Source organism: Centruroides sculpturatus, unplaced genomic scaffold (assembly GCF_000671375.1).
Source record: "Centruroides sculpturatus isolate CEXI.00-Female unplaced genomic scaffold, Cexi_2.0 scaffold948, whole genome shotgun sequence".
Taxonomy (NCBI): domain Eukaryota; kingdom Metazoa; phylum Arthropoda; class Arachnida; order Scorpiones; family Buthidae; genus Centruroides; species Centruroides sculpturatus.
The window spans coordinates 52826-72951 of record NW_019385420.1 but is presented as its reverse complement, the minus strand read 5'-3'; the positions used below and the strand labels follow the sequence as shown (position 1 = coordinate 72951).

At 27.8% G+C, this 20126-nt stretch overlaps 1 protein-coding gene across 1 annotated transcript in view; it reads right to left on the bottom strand.

Moving 5' to 3' along the window:
* Positions 1-261: 261 nt before the first annotated feature.
* The window catches only part of LOC111638803 (probable citrate synthase 2, mitochondrial), a 65470-nt gene continuing 45605 nt past the window's right edge, over positions 262-20126 (bottom strand). The window contains exons 4-10 of the mRNA XM_023384555.1: positions 19596-19793; positions 14323-14511; positions 12249-12448; positions 8738-8867; positions 3783-3884; positions 1613-1822; positions 262-728 (exon numbers count right to left, since the gene is read on the bottom strand). Coding sequence (XP_023240323.1) covers positions 564-728; positions 1613-1822; positions 3783-3884; positions 8738-8867; positions 12249-12448; positions 14323-14511; positions 19596-19793 — 1194 coding nt within the window. The 3' untranslated portion in view covers positions 262-563. The remainder of the gene's footprint in view (positions 729-1612; positions 1823-3782; positions 3885-8737; positions 8868-12248; positions 12449-14322; positions 14512-19595; positions 19794-20126) is intronic.

Here is a 20126-nt window from a genome sequence, read left to right as displayed (position 1 = left end):
AATGCCTCAGTTAAATTTTATATTTCAAGATATTTGCAACTTAGGAGGAAGTTGTTCATATAAACAGTAATATGAATTTTCAGTAGTAGCAGTAAATCACATATAAAACAGTTAAGAAAAAACAAAATCTGTTGGACTACACTACTTTCACTTAATCTGTATTTATTGGGTAGATATATGGTATACCAGAAAATGTTTTACTTTGACAAACTTTTAAGTTACACTATAATAGAAAAAAAATGTAGTTGCAACAATTTACTTTATGTTCATTAAATTTGTAAATACAGATGGGACAAATGTTATATACAAGATTTCTTTCACTTTGTGATTATTCACAAAAAATTGCATATTTTGGATTAAAATAACTAGTAATAAGAAATGCTTTATTTTTCCATGAATTTATTTATAAAGGTGATATATCTGATGCATAAAAAAACATTGATTTGTTAAGTATATACAAAAATTACAAAATACATATACAACCAAAATTATATTTTTAATTAAATTTACCTCCAATATATTTTAATGGAAAGAATTATGTTGTATTAATTATTAGAATGTGCTTAAATTGCTCCCACTAGTTTCATTAGATCATCTGTAGTCATAGATTTTGGCCTTTCAATTGGCAGTCCAAGGGCTCTATCCCATATCAGTGATGCCATTACACCCAGAGCTCTAGAAACTCCAAATAGCACAGTATAATATTGCATTTCTTTCATTCCATAATACTAAAAAAAAAAGAACAAGGTAAGTACTAAAAAAAGTATATAGTAAATAGATATAATATTGTAGTTAAGTAATAAGATTCTATTAATTGCAAAATTTCATATCTAAAACTGATAAGTTCGATGTTTTTTATACAAATGATCAAAATTATCTAACAGTTTATAAATATTAACTGTATTTACTTGCATATTAGATGAGGTTTTTATTATTTTTCACTGCTTCAAAACCATAGGTTTTTGCAATAATTTTTGTGAACCCTATAACATCCTTCACTTGCACATATAGGATGACCTATTTCTATTTTTTACCAGATGGTGTTTGAATTGTTGTTTTTAAATGACCCAGATAAAATACTTGTGTATTGTAGAATTATATTTTTTGTTAATAAATTTAAAGAAAATTCATGGTCAAAAGTAAAATTAATACAAAATTATTTAAAATTAAATTACTAATTAGAAAATTAATTTTCTAAGATTATGATGTGTGAAAAAAGTTACAAATAACAACTTTTATGCAAAGAAACAATAGTTTCATACTACTGGGTTACCAATTAGTTTTATAAAACTGGTCATTACTTAATTATAATTATTAGTAGCAAATATGATAGAAAAGTTGAATATTTATTTCATTGTTATCATAATCTAGTATCAATTAACTGCCAAATTCATTTTTATATACAATGATTGTTAAAATGACAAACTCTCAAAATAGTATTCTAGTTTAAATAGATTCAAAATAATTATCTCAAATTATCCATTGATATTAAAAGAGTAAGATTAGCATTATTCTATAATACACATTTCATGTAGTATATTAATCTAAACTAAATAAAATTACTACATATACTATTAATAATTTCATTATACATTTATATACAAATAATTACCTGTAAAAGAACTCCACTGTGAGCATCAACATTTGGCCATGGATTCTTTACTTTACCTAATTCCAACAATATTTGTGGAACAATTTTATACAACTGAGAAACAAGTTTAAATAATGGGTCTTCTGGTAGATGTTTCAAGGCAAAATCTCTCTGAACAATGTATCTTGGATCAGTTCTTCGTAAGACAGCATGTCCATAACCAGGAACAACCTAATATCAGTTGAAAAAAAATAATCAGTAATTTTTTCTATTCAAATTATTTTCAATATAATTACATATATTTTTATTGATAAAACTTTATATATTAAACAAAATTTTAATGAAAGTTTAATACAGAAATTAAATCATTGTAAGAATTTGATTAAATAACTTGCCATATTTATTAATAATTAAATCTAAATGTAAATATATATATATACAATCATATGCATTGAAAATGCTGCTCAGTTTTCATTTCTACTAAAATTAACAAATACAATGGAAACTTGATTATCTGAACTAGATGGGACCAGAGGTATTTCAGATAATCCATAAATTTGTTTTGAATACATCAAGCATTATGCATTAAAGATTACCTAACAATGTTAATTTATCTACATAACATACTGAAAATCTGATTTCACAGTGTTACAGTTGACAGATATAGTGGTTTCCAGTTGCATGAAGAGTTTGGTTTCTATGGTATGTACAGTACAATACAATGCTAAAAGTTCTAGGGAAGTAATGGAATTTTGTCAAATTTGACCCTTAGTTTTTTGCAAATCTTCATATTTTAAGACTCCCTGAACAAAAATAGTGTTATTTGGTGTCTATTTTTTTTATAAAATATCAGGATGGGGTAATGATTAAGAAATGAAATTTGTCATGGTAGCTTGTGTATAAGGATCATTAATGCTATCATAAGTTGAGGGGGTGGGAGATAGGGATCATATTTCCATAGGGGTTAGATTTAGTAAAAATAATTCTATTAGCATTTACAATTTTTTATAAAATTCATCTCTATCCTCAAAATTAACATATCAAATTGAAAATTGCCATTTTTATAATAAGAATAATTTTTATAACAGCTGGAAAAGTTACACACCACTCATTGCTGGAGTTTTTACTTTCAGTAACACTTCTTATTGGATGTTCATTATGTTATAAAAAATTTATAGCAGTATTCACTGTCCAAGTATTAAAAAAGTTGCTAGTGAAAAATTTTCTTGTAAATATAATTATTAATATAGAAAGAAAATTTAGAGACATGCAATGGTGTCACTTTCAGTAAACTTTACTTGAGCAATTACTAATGGAATGTCTTAAAATGTTGCATATTATAATCTTTTTGTCAAACTTTCCTGAAATTAAAAAAACTGATGGAATTATTTGAATGAAAATGAATTTGTTATTTTATGAAATAAATCTGTGTTAGAACACTGATTTTTATGCAATTGTTTGGTATAAAAATTAATGCCAAAGTCTAACTATTTGCAATTAAGAATTTAATTTTACTAAAAAGAAAAAAAATAGTTTCAGATAAAAAGCTAATGGAAAAAGAAGTCATGGAAGCTTGTGTATAATTAACTTAAAAATATAGAATTTTATTCTAAATACAGTAGAGCATCGATTATCCAATTCAATTGGGGACTGGGGTTGGTCGGATAACCGAAAAGTATGAAAAAAATACATTTATTAGTATAGTATATTAGTATATCCCATGTAATTAGTATGTTAGTATATTGCTATTAACCTACTTTGCGTTGAATTTTTGTCTATGTTAAGCCTAACAAAAATTTTTTTAAAAATTATTTTATTGCTCACAAAACAAACCACCACTCATAATTAGAAAATTAAGCCTCATTTAAATACTGGCCTCCCTTTCATGGTCGAGCTACTGTTGCCAGCTAAAACAGCAAAAATTTAACAAAAATAATATTAAAGTAGCCAAGACATAGCCAAATATTGTAGCGCCACTTCACTAGCAGACATTTGAATTTGCCGACTAGAACGTGGTCGGTTAACTGATGTGACGGTTGATCGGGGATCGGATAATCGATGCTCTGTAATTATTATTATTATTATACAATATAAATGCATTAAAATGGAGTTTAAATTTAAAGAAGGAACTTCTAGAACATTTACTTTAATCAATCTTAATTTAAACAACAAAAAAAATAATATAATTTACCTGTCCAGCTTTTAACGTTTTCCAAACAAAATCCCGTACATCATCATCTGTGGTATTAAGTCCTAAATCTTTTTGTAATTTTGTTAACCAAACTAGTACTTCCTATACAAAGATGATAATATTTAATTTGAATACTTTGTTTTTATAATAATTGACATTTATATCAAACATATATTAATGATTCAAATTGAAGCTAAATTAAATATGTACTTATTAATCTAGTTTAAGCTACTGATTAAATAAAACTGTAATCATCATAATTATAATGAGTATTTACATTTTTTATAAAATAATTATTCATATATACTGATGCTTTAATACTTTCAACACTATTTCACTACAATATTTTAAATTTGAAGTTTAAGACTATTTACAAAAATATATAAACATTTGAGTCTATCTTTTAATCCTTTAACACAAGTTATAAATTGTCAAAGGACTTGATAGTTGATGAGAATATTTATTTTTAGTTTTTAATGTAAAAACGTCAGATCCTTCAATAAAAGGCTGACATTTGATCATTTTTAACTTTGTAAATTTTTACATTTTATTGTTTGTCTTTTAATGAAGTTTTTCTTCAAACCAATATAACTAACTTCTGTAGTTGTGTTAAAGGATTAAAAGATAGACTCAAAAATGTTTATATATTTTAAATATAGTCTTAAATGTCAAATTTAAAATATTGAAGAAAAATATATTCGGAGTCATCATTGAACTATTTCACTTCTAACATATGATATTTTGACATCCTGTTTGCATGGTAAAAATTTTTAAAAAATCAGATTGTAATGAATCTCTTGGGATTTTTTCTGTGATGGGCACGGTAGTCAAAGTGGATTGTTGGACCTGCAAATCTCTGGGCTAAACCTAAAAATAGTTTCGAATATGTTGTAAGTTTCAGACAAAGTGCAAAAATGTTGTTAAAAGATAGTTAAATTTGATTGAACATACATATCTTCAAGCTTGTGATCCAAAAAGGGTGAGCAAAAAGCTAAAGGAGACTACAATCCTAAAAGTCATCCATGCAACTTTCTCTACAGCTTCCTGTCAGAGACATCTTTTTTGCTTCAGACATATTCATGCCTCTCCTGGTACACTTCTTCATATTCTCTCTCTGACTCAACACCTTAACATTCTTTCAGATACTCATCCACTTGTTCTAATCAAGACTTTCTTGATCTTCCCTTACCATACTTCCCATCAATGTCATACTCAGGATTTACTCTTGGGGAGCACAGTTGAATAGATAAAAATTTTTATGCAAATTAAATATTTTCCCTTATGTGATTGCTAACTCATAAATTTGTGTAGAAATAGAAGACACCACAATACAAATAAAAACATGAATTCTAATTAGAAAAATTTCCAAAAATATTTTCCTGTTTGTTTTCCTTTTTCTTTCAAGAAATGGTGCACCCATGGAGGCCAGGGGCCCCTTGACCTCCCTGGGAGCTCCACTTTTTCCCATGTATTCACAGGAAAAAAGAAATAGAGAGTAAAGTAGATAATATACATGGAAAACTGTGCATCTTTGAATATGATTTAGTACATGCAAATTTTGACATAGCAGTTATTTAAAATTGACAAAGAGCTTTTATTTTGTATCCCAGGAATCTTAGGAAAAAGAAGAATTATTTCCAGAACTCATAGATTGTAATCAGAAAATTTGCTTTGTTGTTGTTTGTTATCCAAATAGACTAAAATAGTAAAAAAAATTTTTATCAGCTTTTCAATCAGCTTTCTTTATAAAGTTTTGAGAAGAAAGAGCATGAAAAGTACACCATCTTGTCATAGTTTTGTCAATGAATCAAGAAAATTCTCGGTTTTAGGACAACAAAAAAGCAAACCTTTGAATGAAGTGCAAAGTTGCATTCCATTTAATATAGTTAAGTTTATTTTTGCACTTTGCTCAAGATTTACATTTATGTTTGTGTGCTAAAACCCACAATTTTTTAATGCATTGGCAACATGTCAAGAAGCTGTACTTTTCATGTCTTCTCAAAACTTTATAAAAAAAGCTGATTAAAACAAAAATGAATTTGTGAATTTGTCTCTTTAATCCGATTTTCAGTTCAGTAGACTATCATATACAGTACCGAACTGAAAATCGGATTAAAGAGACAAATTCACAACGAAAATAGCAGCAGCCATAAGTGATTTTCTAAAAATGAATTTTTACTGTTTGGAGATGAACAGCTTTACAATTGTAATTTTTTTTCTATCAGGGTTCTGGAGATAATTTTTCTTTTCCCTAGGGTTTCTGGGGATATGATTATTGGAACCAAAATAAAGATCTATTGGTTTATGATAACCACTAACTTAAAATTTACATGTAATGCACAATACTCAAATCATATGCACAATTTTGCATATGCTATTTTTCTGTATATTTTCCATGTATATTTTCTTATCATTGAAATTTTACAATTACTAAATTTTCCAATTTTTAACTCGAGATAAATAATTTCTTGAAATTTAAATATCATAACCTTGTAGACCTATGAAATACTGACTTTTTTTTAGTACTTTAAGAACTCCTACACATACTATCAACAATAATCCATTAATAAATAATTCTTTGCAGATTCTATGTTTATGCAAAGTTTACAGAAAAAGAAAACTTATAAGAGACATGCAATGGAGTCATTTTCATAGAACTTTTATTGAGAAATTATTAATGAACTGTTTCTCAAATGTTGTAAAATAAATTTAAATGAAGATGCAGTTAGTCATACAATTTTCCAGTTCCAAATGATAAGGAATAAAAACAGCCTCTTATTTCACAGCCCCTTGAAAATTCTGAATTCATAAGAAGCCAAATTGTGAAACTACTATCATCTTCAACATTTCTTTTACACAAAATCCCTCTTAAGAATATAGTTTTTTGAAAGTTTAATATTTATAATGCAGTTCAGAAATGTATTTGTCAAATATTCCACTAAAAGTTCTTTTAAAGTTTTAAAATTAAAAAAAAAAAATTCTTCCTCTTTTCCTAATCCAATGCAAAATTTTTAAATTTCTCTTTCCTATCTAGATTTTTCCTATAATCAAATTCATTGAAACATTTTTTCAGTTTTACCAGTTTTTTAGCCATTGCTTGATAGCATATCCTCCTCCACTTTGATCATATTTCTTTGATATACAGTTATGTCCCTTTCAAACCTTCTATGTCAATCAATCATGGTAAAAACATTATGAAGAATGATGGATTGTGATTCATACCTGATGAAACAGCAACTTAAAGAATTTCTGTTCATGTAAAAAGTTTGTGTTTTGTCCACCAGGAAGCATTACAGTAAATTAAAGTAAAATGGCAACTCCACAGCAGAAGGTGCAAGTGGTAGTGTGGTTTGTGGAAAAAAATTGACTACAGATCAAAGAAATTACCAAATAGTGTATGGAACTGATCCAGTAATGTGAAAACAATTAAGGCATGGTTCCATAAGTTCCTGGCTACCAGAAGAGTATTGAAACCCTGGATGTGAATGTCTTAGTGTTTCTGAAAAAAAAAGTGGAGTAGATTCAAAAGGGTTTCTCATAAGCCCATGCAAGTCAATTTGACAACAATCAAAACAATTTAATGTGCCATAATCACCATTACATTGTGTAGTACACAAAAGGCTGAAATTTGTAAGGATACAAATGAAATTTTTGCAAGAATTCAAGCCAGATGACAAGTCACGCCAACAGGAGTTCACTACAGAGATGCTGCATCATATCAAAATGAATACAGACTTTCTTGAAAACATTGTTCTCAGATGCAGCAGCATTTAATTTTTCAGTACTAGTCAATTGCCATAATGCTTAGTTTGGGGCTTGCAAAATCTGCATTCTATCATGGAACATGTTTGGGATAATCTGAAACTGGAATGTTTGCTGTGAGCTAATGAAAGATAGGATAATCAGACCATTCTTTGCTGGAAAAACCATGAATGGTGCATGTATCTTGACATTTTTCAACTTTTCATGTATCCTCAGTGTGATGATTTACAACTCAGAATTATCTTTCAGCAAGATGGCACTTTCCCACTGGACTATAGATGTTTACAAGTTCTTAACTAACAATTTTCTAATTGCTGGATTGGATGTGATGGACCCATTTTCTGGTCAATACATTTCCTAGATATTACCCTGCTGGATTTCTTTTATGGGGCACTAGAAGGACTGCATATATGTGACTAAAGTGGATGACATCAATATGTTAGTAACAATCATATCATGGATGCAAGTTCTTGTGACAATGGACATGTTGGAAAGAACTTGGCAATAAATTGAATACAGGCTTGATCATGTTCATACATGTAGAGATTCACTAAAGGGCGCTAAATAAATGTTTTGAAATGTGAAGGTTTGAAAAAGATATGATGTACATCCTAACAGCGCATCTTATTGTCTTGCTGTTTTAAAAATTTTTAATTCTTAGTCTATGTCAATTATTATGAGTCAATTAGAAATTTAATTATACTGTATAATTAAAACCAGAAATAATGCCACTAATTATCTGTATTATTTTAAATTAAATTGTGATATTTTGATGTTTAAGTAATAAAAACAATATCAATAAATTGTTATATGCATCCATAAAAGTAGCTAAACAATAGTCAAGTTATTGAAACAGTTTATTTGGTCTTTATTTACAATTATAATTTTAACTTCAAAACTATTATAATTCAAAATGATAAGAAAAATTTTCAACAACTAATATAGAATTTAAAAATAAATAAATAAATAAATAAATATTATATAAAATATATATATATTCTATTTATTTATTTATTTATTTTTACAGAAGAGTTAGTTAACTCTTCTGTAAAAAATTTCTATATCTTGGGTATTTTGTATCATAATTTGATAATTACATATATGTAATTAAAAATTATTGTATTGACAGAAATGATCATTAATGAAACATTACTATAAACTATATACATACTTCATGTAATGTTTTTTCTTACTTGATTAGCTAATCCATGCAATGGTCCAGCTAAACCATTCATTCCAGCAGAAAATGATAAATATGGGTCAGTTAGAGCACTACCAACAAGATGTGTTGCATGTGCACTCACATTTCCTCCTTCGTGATCACTGAAAGAAATTATAATTATGAAATATTTAATATGTTAATTTTTTCCGTTTACAAAAAAACTAATTTTTAAAATATTATGAATTATTTTACTAATTAATGCACATGAAAACTACCATATTGCTCCTCAAATGAATAATGAAACTGTTAAAACAAATTTTCTTAATAAATAATACTTCTGAAACATAGTTTAATCAGTATTCAATTTATTATTTTGTTTATGTAAAATTTAGCATGATGTAACCAAGATACAGTAGATTCCACTTATAGTAATCACTTTAATAATAATAATAATAGATCAACAACATTAAGATTTTATTGAATGGCATTAAAAGGACTTCTTAAAACCAATTTCAAAATGTAAGGTCAGATGGAATAAGTGCATCTTCAATTAGAAGTTGAAAGTTTCAGCCAGTGAAATAAAGATTATTGTAATCTACTCTACCTCTGAATAGCTAGGATAATTCAAATAAAATCAAATGCTGAGTAAGTGTGCCAAAACTGTGACAGTAACCTTTTGTTTATATACAGATTTCAGTACACTCCACTGAAAGTATGGACATGGAAAATGAAATAATGATGACATACTAAAAGGCAACAGTAACATCAGTGTTATTTATTGTAATTTACAACACTAGTTACAACAGAAATGTAAATGATTTAAAAAACAAGATGAAATTACTTTCTGTTGAAAAGACAGTTTAGGACAACTTTTGAACCACCTTACAGAAAGTTACAGTAAGACCTACAACAAAAAATGATTAAACCAAGTCTTCCAACATAACACATTTTACCAAGAAACTTGACAATGTCTTGGAAAGGAATGTTTGCAATAATCTTCCACTTCTGGGCATTAGAAAACAAGTCTTTTTCCACAATATTTACACAGATTTCTTCTTGACAAGGTACATAAACTTTTCCGTGTTTATCAAAATTGATGATGGCAACTTGTCCAACAATAGTGGACACTTGATTTTGCTGAGACTTTCACAATGATGGAATAATCAACTGCTAGTATGGTGTTTTCCTCTGCTACACACAGACTTATCTTGAGGAGTATTATATATGTACAACACAACTGATGCACTTAGCTCAATGATCAAAATTTCAAAGGATAAATTCACCTTGGCCTGTGGTAACAAAGCATGTGGATGAAAAAAAAATACTTCATAACTCAAAAGTATATGTAAACTATCATTCTATAATAGTCATCTAATTATCGTTTCTTAAAATCACAAATACTAGATTTTAAGTACAAAAATTACCTACTTGCAATCTGTCAGAAGAAAAGACCAAACTTATCAAACCTTTTCATATAACTGTTGTAATCATAGAAGTAGCCATGTTAAAACCAGCTTGAATACTGTCAAATACTACCTATGAGCTATAAATCAATGTATTGTTATCAGCTTAATTTTTATTGGCTGATGAGATATTATGGACAGGTGCAGTTATCCCATGAGTACACTTACCCTTTCTGACCATATAACTTAATAATTATAATTACTAAACTTCGTTATTATTGTGTTTAGTGGGTTATACTCGGTTCACACCGGTGGCTGTGTACTATGCCGGACTAGAGTCAAGGCATAGCAACCAAAAAACTAAAATTAAATAAGTGTGTCAGTGTCTATATTCAGGAATTTCCTAACAATATGGCATGTATTCAATATAGTGGCCTTTTGTAGTGTGATGTATGTATTTCTATTCAATTGTAATGTTCCCAGGCTTTTGTGTAGTGTGTGTAGTATCACACCTGTACAGGAGAGAACAACAGGTACAATAAGCACCCTTTCCTTCCTCCACAGATGCCTTATTTCCTGGGCAAGTTCTGTGTACTTACTGATTTTTTCACTGCATGTGTTTTTGTACATTGTGAGTGTTTGGAATGGCTATGTCTATAATGTATGTGATTTTATTGTGTTTGTCAATGAGTGTGATGTCTGGTCTGTTGTGGTAAATTGTTTTATCTGTGATTATGGCTCTGTCCTAGTACAGTTTGTGTTGTTTTCCAATACTGTCTGTGGAATGTATTTGTAGTATGGTTCGTGAATGTCTAATAATTTGTGTTTCTTTGCAAGCTATTGGTGTATTATATTTGCTACTTGATTATGTCTGTGTAAATAATCTGTGCCAAGAGCTTGCACCCAGAAGTGATGTGCTGTATAGTTTCTGGCATGATGTGACATTTTCTGCATGTGTCATCTGTGAGTGTTGTATCTTTGAGTATGTGTTTTCTGTAGTTTTTAGTATTTATNATACTATATATGTGATTTGTTAAATTTTGTTTTACAAATTTTTTCTGAGATTAAATCTGTTTTATTTATTTAGACTTACCTCCCAATAAACAGCTTTTGGAAAATTATATCTAGAGGCTTATAAGTCTGCTTTATTTTAGTACTTGAGAAAAATAATCAATAATTTTTAAGGAATAAATGTATTTGATACAAATGTTTCTACATTGTATTAATCTGTATTGATGAAACATTGAGTTACTCATTAAATCTGTACACCTTTAGCAATTTTTGTTGTTAAATAGATAAAATTTTTGAATCCTTACATATGAATAAAATAAAAATTTTGTACAAAACAGGTAAACAAGTATAAAAACTGTATTTGAAAGCAAGTTCTCCATATTTTATTTTCACAGATATTTTATGTTAAAAAAAAAAAAAAAAAATAGAAATCTAACTGGATATGAAATCTGCAAGAAAATACAAATCATGAAGAATTTTTATAATTCAGCAATGTAATCAATTCTTTCTGTTTCCTTCTACAATTTCTTTAGAGCATTAAAGAAACTTTTTCAGTTATATTTGTGTATATACAGTTGAACTGTCTATCTCAAAATTTTCTCCAAAATCTTTATTTCTCAAATTATGGACTGAAGTGGCAATTACAAATTCAAAGCTTGGTGACTATATTTTAATAGCATAAATTGTAGTTGAGAAACATTTCTTGCAATATAGTTATAATTAACACTGCTTTTCTGTAATTGGCTATGAGTTTGGCTTGTGTTATTAGTCAAAGAAAGTCTTGTATCAAAAACTATTGACAAATTATTTCTATTAAGGTATGTCAAAAATGTTTTATTTATACTTAATACAAGTATGTACTGTACCTGCTATTGTATTAATAAAATATCATACTTCCAATCAACTCTATTACTGTTTATTGTGTAGTTACCTCCATATCTTGAAACCTGTCTACATTGAATTTTTTTCTCATTCCTGTGAGATTTGTGATATACAAGTTCAACTGTATGTCATACAGTTGAACTTAATAAATGAAATTATGTTAAAAGATTTGTTATGCTAGATATTATGAATAATAATCCATTTTTTTTTTAACTTACAAAGGACATTAAAAAATTTTTATATTACCTGTGAATGGTTAAGTACAAACGAATCAGATCTGTGAAATCAGAATCATCATAACCAAGCATTGAAGCAAAATTGGCAGACCAATCTTTATTTACATCTAAGGCACCTATGCTGCTACCATCTCTATATAAATTTCGATATATGATTGCAGCAATAGGAGTTAATTTTGCAATAAGATTCATAGCATCTTCATAAACATACTGTCAATAAATAAAAAATAAAAATTTATAAGTTTCTTTATTAATTCATTCATTTTATATATTAAACAATTGTAAATGTATACAATATAATAAAATTTTTTAAAATGTTTAGATTTCATTTAACAACAAGGTGAATATTTGAGTGAAATTTTCATTTTGACTAAATTAAATTTAAAACTAAGCTTGAGATTAGTTATGGCTTTACTCTAAATTAAATTTAAAACTAAGCATAATTTTATGTACATCTTAAAAGATAAAATTATGTACATCTTTTAAGATGTACATAAAATTATGCTTAGTTTTAAATTTAATTTACAGTAAAGCCAAGACTAATCTCTAATTTCTATTATTAGTGAAATCCTGCTTTATTAGAGAGCTAAATTAACATTAAAATCTAGATTTTAATTTAGATTTTAAATTAATCTAAAAAATAAAATCTAACAAATGCACTAAAACATCAAAATCAACAACAAAGAATTTTAATGTAAAAATATTATAAAAAAACAAATATATCTACCATATTAAATGGTATCTTCAGGTTTCTTAAGTGGAACAAAAAATAGAATAGGTATTTAAAAAATAGAATACATATTTGAATTAAAATGAACCAAAAAAATGTAAAGGCAATGTAAGACAGGTACATGTGAGAGGAATCTTGCACATATGCAATGCAGAAGGTGAGACAAGATGTAAAAGTAATTAAAATACATAATTTTTCTATAATTTTCTTAATGTATTTTAATTACTTTTACAACTTGTCTCACCTTCTGCATTGCACATGTGCAAGACTCCTCTCACATGTACCTGTCTTACATTGCCTTTACATTTTTTTGGTTCATTTTAATTCAAATATGTATTCTATTTTTTAAATACCTATTCTATTTTATGTTCCACTTAAGAAACCTGAAGATACCATTTAATATGATGGAAATAACACTTGTTTTTATATCTTTACATTAAAATTCTTTTTTGTTACTGGTTTAGATGTTTTAATGTGTTTACCTTTACTATGTACTGTAAATCCAGTATACTGTCGGTAATTAAAATCTAATAAGTCAGAGTACTTTTGAGCCTCTGTGATTGTCATCAATGAATGTTTTTTTAGTAAAAAATAATTAAAACCAAAATTAGAACATTAAAAGTGCTAAACTAAACTTATTCCAAAACCTCATACATATTATGAACTCACAAGCAGATAAATTGTGAATAAATAAAATCTTATTAAGACAGAATCAGTCCAAAAGGTAATAACAAGTTTTTTATTTAAACCTCTTAAATGTAAACACTCCACAATTATTCAATGTTTAGAATGCAATTCTGAAAACAGAAAATAAATTTCTATCTTCTACTCCCATGTAAGGTTCTTCTACTTTTCGATTTTTTCTACAATTACAGATTTATCAAAACTTTTCTCCCTCAGATATTTTTTGTCATTACTTAACAGTCTATCTTCTGATTTTATCACATTTATTTGATACACCCAAATTTACAGTCTAGAATTCACATGATCACGTGTTAAAAGTCTTCTGTCTTACTTGTTAAAGAGTGCAGATTATAGACTGCTAGATATAACCTGCAACAATTTTTCCACGTTATGAAAAATGGCTCTAAAATCATTTTACTTTGTTACATCACCAAGTCAAAGATAAAAAATAAAGGAGATCCAAACAGAGATATACTATTAAATTTAATTTAAACTGTCTTTTGGATTCAATTGTGATTTTTAACACTAAAGACATTTTATGAGAGTAGAAAAACATTTTTAATTCTTAATAAAAAAAAAACAGCAACTAAAATACTATATATGTGATTTGTTAAATTTTGTTTTACAAATTTTTTCTGAGATTAAATCTGTTTTATTTATTTAGACTTACCTCCCAATAAACAGCTTTTGGGACACCATCAGCATAAGCCTTTGCAAAAACACTTTCTGTATTACAGGCTGTAATAGCTGCACTAAACTGTGACATTGGATGGAGATGCGCTGGAAAATTATTCAGCATGGTCACAACATGAGAAGGTACATCAGCACGTTCTGCCCATGTTCTTGAAACTGACCTAACCTAAAGAAAATTGTTTTTAATTAGAATACAGCAAAATAAAAACTAAAAATAATAATTTGAAACAATTACATTTTATCAATTTATACGAATTAAAGATAATAAATACATAATTATAACAAAGAAAATCAATATTCTGTGATTTTATTTTTAAGTCCATGAATTAAAATTATGATTATATCATAATTAATACCCAGCTAGATGCTTCTTAATTTCACAACACCACCTTATCTTGCTGAGAATTATTTATTAACTTTAACACAAAAGCACCTTTTTGGATGTAAACCTGGCTTAGCAGTACTTTGTGGCAATTCATTCGGAGAGAGCCACTGCCTTTTGTTTATCATAGAGGGATTATCATAGAGGACTCATTTTATCATCATCCAGTGATCAAGCAATCAAAAAAAAGCTTCTGTATTGTGCCGTTAAAGCAATATGTTGCATGTGGTGGATCAGTTACCTTTGTTTTCTTCGGACAGATTATGCGGGACCCAAACACCTGCTCTGCATACTTTACCAATCTATTGAAAATGTTCTTGGATGGTCTATTAAGGTTGGTTAAGAGTGATTGAAAGTTCCTGGATTGTATCACATTGATTTGCTTCCACTTCTGCTCTTAACACGTCATTGTCTAAAGTTGTTGGTTTCCTGATCGATACAAGTTGGAAAGATCAAAATTACTGGATCTGAACTTGGTATGTCTAATGCACTTGGTATGTCTAATGCACTTGGTATAATGCACAATAAACATAACATATGTTTTTGGTAACAACTGTTGTATTACTACCTTTGTGAAATTCAAAAAACATACAATGCCGAATATGTACCTGTTCTGGTATTTGGCTGGCCATTTCACCCAAAACGTAAATAATTAAATCTTAAATTTTTTTTTTTGCAAAATAAACAAGTCACTTTACCCTTTAAATTGTCTTTGGCACAGTTTTGAAGTACACAATGAACTGATAAATGATAAACAAATATTGACATGTGCAGAAACAACATTACTTTCCAGTCCCTCTAATAATTTTAATTTTAATGTTTGTTCTTATAACTTTTCACCTGAGCAACATTAGGTATCTCTGATGATAATTTCATAAAATTTGACAAGAAAAGAAAATTCAGAGATTCAACATTTGTTCTTTTTAAGAATACACAAAGAGGAAAAAAAATTAAAACACTGGTACAGAAACATCAAACAGTTTTGAAAACTATGCATGGTTTTGTTAGTTGGTGATTATAGACATTGAATAATTGCTTCCATCATGGGGTCAGCAAATTTTGTTATTTTTCTTTTGATAATCCTCTCTTAATNATGATAAACAAATATTGACATGTGCAGAAACAACATTACTTTCCAGTCCCTCTAATAATTTTAATTTTAATGTTTGTTCTTATAACTTTTCACCTGAGCAACATTAGGTATCTCTGATGATAATTTCATAAAATTTGACAAGAAAAGAAAATTCAGAGATTCAACATTTGTTCTTTTTAAGAATACACAAAGAGGAAAAAAAATTAAAACACTGGTACAGAAACATCAAACAGTTTTGAAAACTATGCATGGTTTTGTTAGTTGGTGATTATAGACATTGAATAATTGCTTCCATCATGGGGTCAGCAAATTTTGTTATTTTTCTTTTGATAATCCTCTCTTAATAAAATAAAATTTATATTTTATTTACATATCTTTGCTTAGAATTGTTCGTTTGTATTTTACAGAGGTATTTGCAAAGCTTAAGAAATCACTCAAATCATAAAAAAAGTAATTCTTTTTAGAACAATCTGTAACAATTTAAAATGACATATTTCAAGAGAACAATTATATTTCAAAGCAATCTTGAAAGTAAGTAGGAAATAAAAATATTAATAACATTTTTTAAAATAGCTTAGTATTTTTGTTTCATTTATTTGTCGAAACCGGGTCTTCTTCTTCTCGTTTCTTCTAATTGTATGTCACAACTTGGTGCATTTATCGACACTTGGCAAATAATTTCATCATCCACTTTTAATTCATACAGATACATGTTTTGGGCTTTTGCCCCTCTTCAGTCTGTTACATCGATAGGTTGTGACTTGTGTATACAGTATCAGTCAGGCACTTTCCGTACTTCCCACTATTTTTGTTTCAATTTTAACGATATTTAAGACTAGCAGACCCTGCCATGCATTGTTGTGGCTCAAAATGTATCTATTATAAATGTATAGTACTTCCCCTGTGGGGGGAATTTTTCAAAAAATCTTTTCTTAGTATACATTCTCTTTACATACCCTATTAAAACGCAAACAAAAATGCAAAAAACCCCATCTAAAATAGTATAAATAGAAGCAGAGTTATTCACGATAAGCCTTAATTCTGTCCCTCTCCCCCCAGTGGGGGGAATTTCGACATGTATATTATATAGAAACACGTACGTATTCGAATGCAGCGTTGTGTCAAAATTTCAAAGGAATCACTAGGAACAAACGAACATTACATTTTTATTTATATAGATAGATAGAAGATGATCTGGGTTCATTTTTAGTTCATCCTTACAGAAAAGCAAACTTAGGTGGTCGTACTCAGACAGAATAATATACAGCCTATGTCCATCCTGAAGTTCCATTCTAAATATTGGTGAAAGAATTTTTGAAATCGGATGAGTAGTTTCAGAGATTACCTCCTACATCCAAACTTACAAACTTTACCTCTTTATAATATTAGTATAGATTATATAGAGTAATAAGTTATAAGTCAAATTTTTAGTAATTAAATAGCTATTTCTTAAAATTGTTAAAAATCAAATAAAGAAACAAAATGTTATCTAAATTCTAGAAAAGAAGTTAATCTTTGTTTATATTATATTTGAACATACCAGAATCCTCTGACAGCTGTCAAAAATAAAAATTCATTTGAATATTTTAAATATTTTATACAAAAATCACTACATTATTTGAATTATTTAAAACTTTGTTATAATTAAAATAATTTTAATAGCATACATTATAATAAATTTAATATTAAAAATACAGGAGCTAAAAATGCATGAATACATCAAAAGAAACATGAAAAAAATTTATACTAAAGACAAAATTCAATTTTATCATGGATTCTGTGATGAAATTGCCATTTAAGAAATGTTAAAAAGAGTTTTAAAATTTTGGAGGGAGCTTTTCTCAAGTTTTTAAAGAATTAATTAAACTACAAATTTTGATACTTAATCTTAAGTATTAGTCTTTCACAGAATTAAAAATGCTTCTTATTCCATCTGTATTATTGTTATTTTTATTTACAATTTAAAATTTAATTTATCTTTTAATACTCACTTGTTCAGGTGTAGGAATGTCTTCAGTAAGTAACAACCAGAAAAGACCTTCAGGTAAAGGTTCACCTCCACCAGGTGGTTTTGGAAGTAATTTTCTGATTTGTGGAATTGTGAAATCTCTGAATTCTATTCCATCTTCTGGATCTAAATGCGATGTTTCAGTAACTAAACTTCTCATTCCTCTCATTCCACCATAAACCTATATTAAAACATATATTTAATTTGAAATAAATAATTTAAAAAATTATTGGGTTTCCAATTTAACAGTTAAATAATAGCAATTAGGGTTTCTCATTTCCCAGTCTTTTGCTTGTCCTGGGATTCTGGGATAAAAGTGAACTGTTTCCCGGGATAGAATTAATTATTTTTAAGGTATACAAAATATCTTGAAATTAAATGATATAATTATTTTTCATTTTTTAAAGTAATTTTAAAGTTCTGTATCATCCAAAATCATATTAATAATGCTGTGTAAGATATATAATAAAAATTACCTTTGAATTANCAGTGTTTGATGGTTTTATGCACTCAGCCACTGGTGAACTAAAAGAAAATGTAAAGAAAAGACATGGTAAATAATAAATACATACAGAAAGGTCAGTCGACTACATTTATTCATAAAGATTTAAATAACAGATTCAAATTAGATATAAAAGTGGGAATGTAAAATGGTTCTATTATTTCATAACAATAATGGTAGACTATATATAAAAATTTTGATACTAAATCTAAATCAGTATAACAAAATTTAATTGATTTCAAAGACAAAGTTAAAAATTTAGAAGCATTAGAAACTAAAGATCAACAGGATAAAATGAATCAAATCAAAACAATGACCCTGGAGTAATCTGATTTATGAAACATTTAGCTTCATAAAATCAGAATTAATAATGATATATTTTGTGTTATAAAATAGTAAAAGAATACAAAATATATTAAAACTAGGACATTGTGCCACTGTCATATTGTGATATAATTGAGGCGGAGCCTGAAAGAAAGAAGTGATCCCAGTACTTATTAGGCATAGAAGGGGCAATCTTTGTACCTGATAGACACAGCCAGGTGAACTTTGCACTTGCCACCACAAAAGAGACTATCCTTGTACCTGCTGGCCATGGGAGACATGATCCTTGCACTTGCCAACATGGAAAGGCAATCCAAGAACAAAGCAATTGCCTCAATATTTTTTGTTCATTTTTCATGCCTATTTTCAATTAGGTGTACACAATATAGTTTTTATTTTTGACCCATATGCCTAAATTTCTTTAGGCAAGCTCAGTTACATCAGACTACAGGCTTTGCAACTTTAATACAAGGGTTCCAGACTTTTTTTGTATATTGACTCCTTTTAAGAAATTTTTTCCATCAACCCCACTTCAATATTATATTATTACTAATTTGTTTTTTGAAACTGTGTCCTGTTTTATAATTCTGGCATAGTAAACACTAGTATTGTGTTATATTCCAAAGACACATGGAAAAATACAGGAGCTAAAAATGCATGAATACATCAAAAGAAACATGAAAAAAATTTATACTACTAAAGACAAAATTCAATTTTATCATGGATTCTGTGATGAAATTGCCATTTAAGAAATGTTAAAAAGAGTTTTAAAATTTTGGAGGGAGCTTTTCTCAAGTTTTTAAAGAATTAATTAAACTACAAATTTTGATACTTAATCTTAAGTATTAGTCTTTCACAGAATTAAAAATGCTTCTTATTCCATCTGTATTATTGTTATTTTTATTTACAATTTAAAATTTAATTTATCTTTTAATACTCACTTGTTCAGGTGTAGGAATGTCTTCAGTAAGTAACAACCAGAAAAGACCTTCAGGTAAAGGTTCACCTCCACCAGGTGGTTTTGGAAGTAATTTTCTGATTTGTGGAATTGTGAAATCTCTGAATTCTATTCCATCTTCTGGATCTAAATGCGATGTTTCAGTAACTAAACTTCTCATTCCTCTCATTCCACCATAAACCTATATTAAAACATATATTTAATTTGAAATAAATAATTTAAAAAATTATTGGGTTTCCAATTTAACAGTTAAATAATAGCAATTAGGGTTTCTCATTTCCCAGTCTTTTGCTTGTCCTGGGATTCTGGGATAAAAGTGAACTGTTTCCCGGGATAGAATTAATTATTTTTAAGGTATACAAAATATCTTGAAATTAAATGATATAATTATTTTTCATTTTTTAAAGTAATTTTAAAGTTCTGTATCATCCAAAATCATATTAATAATGCTGTGTAAGATATATAATAAAAATTACCTTTGAATTACGTAGAAATTTTCACAAATAGAAAAAAA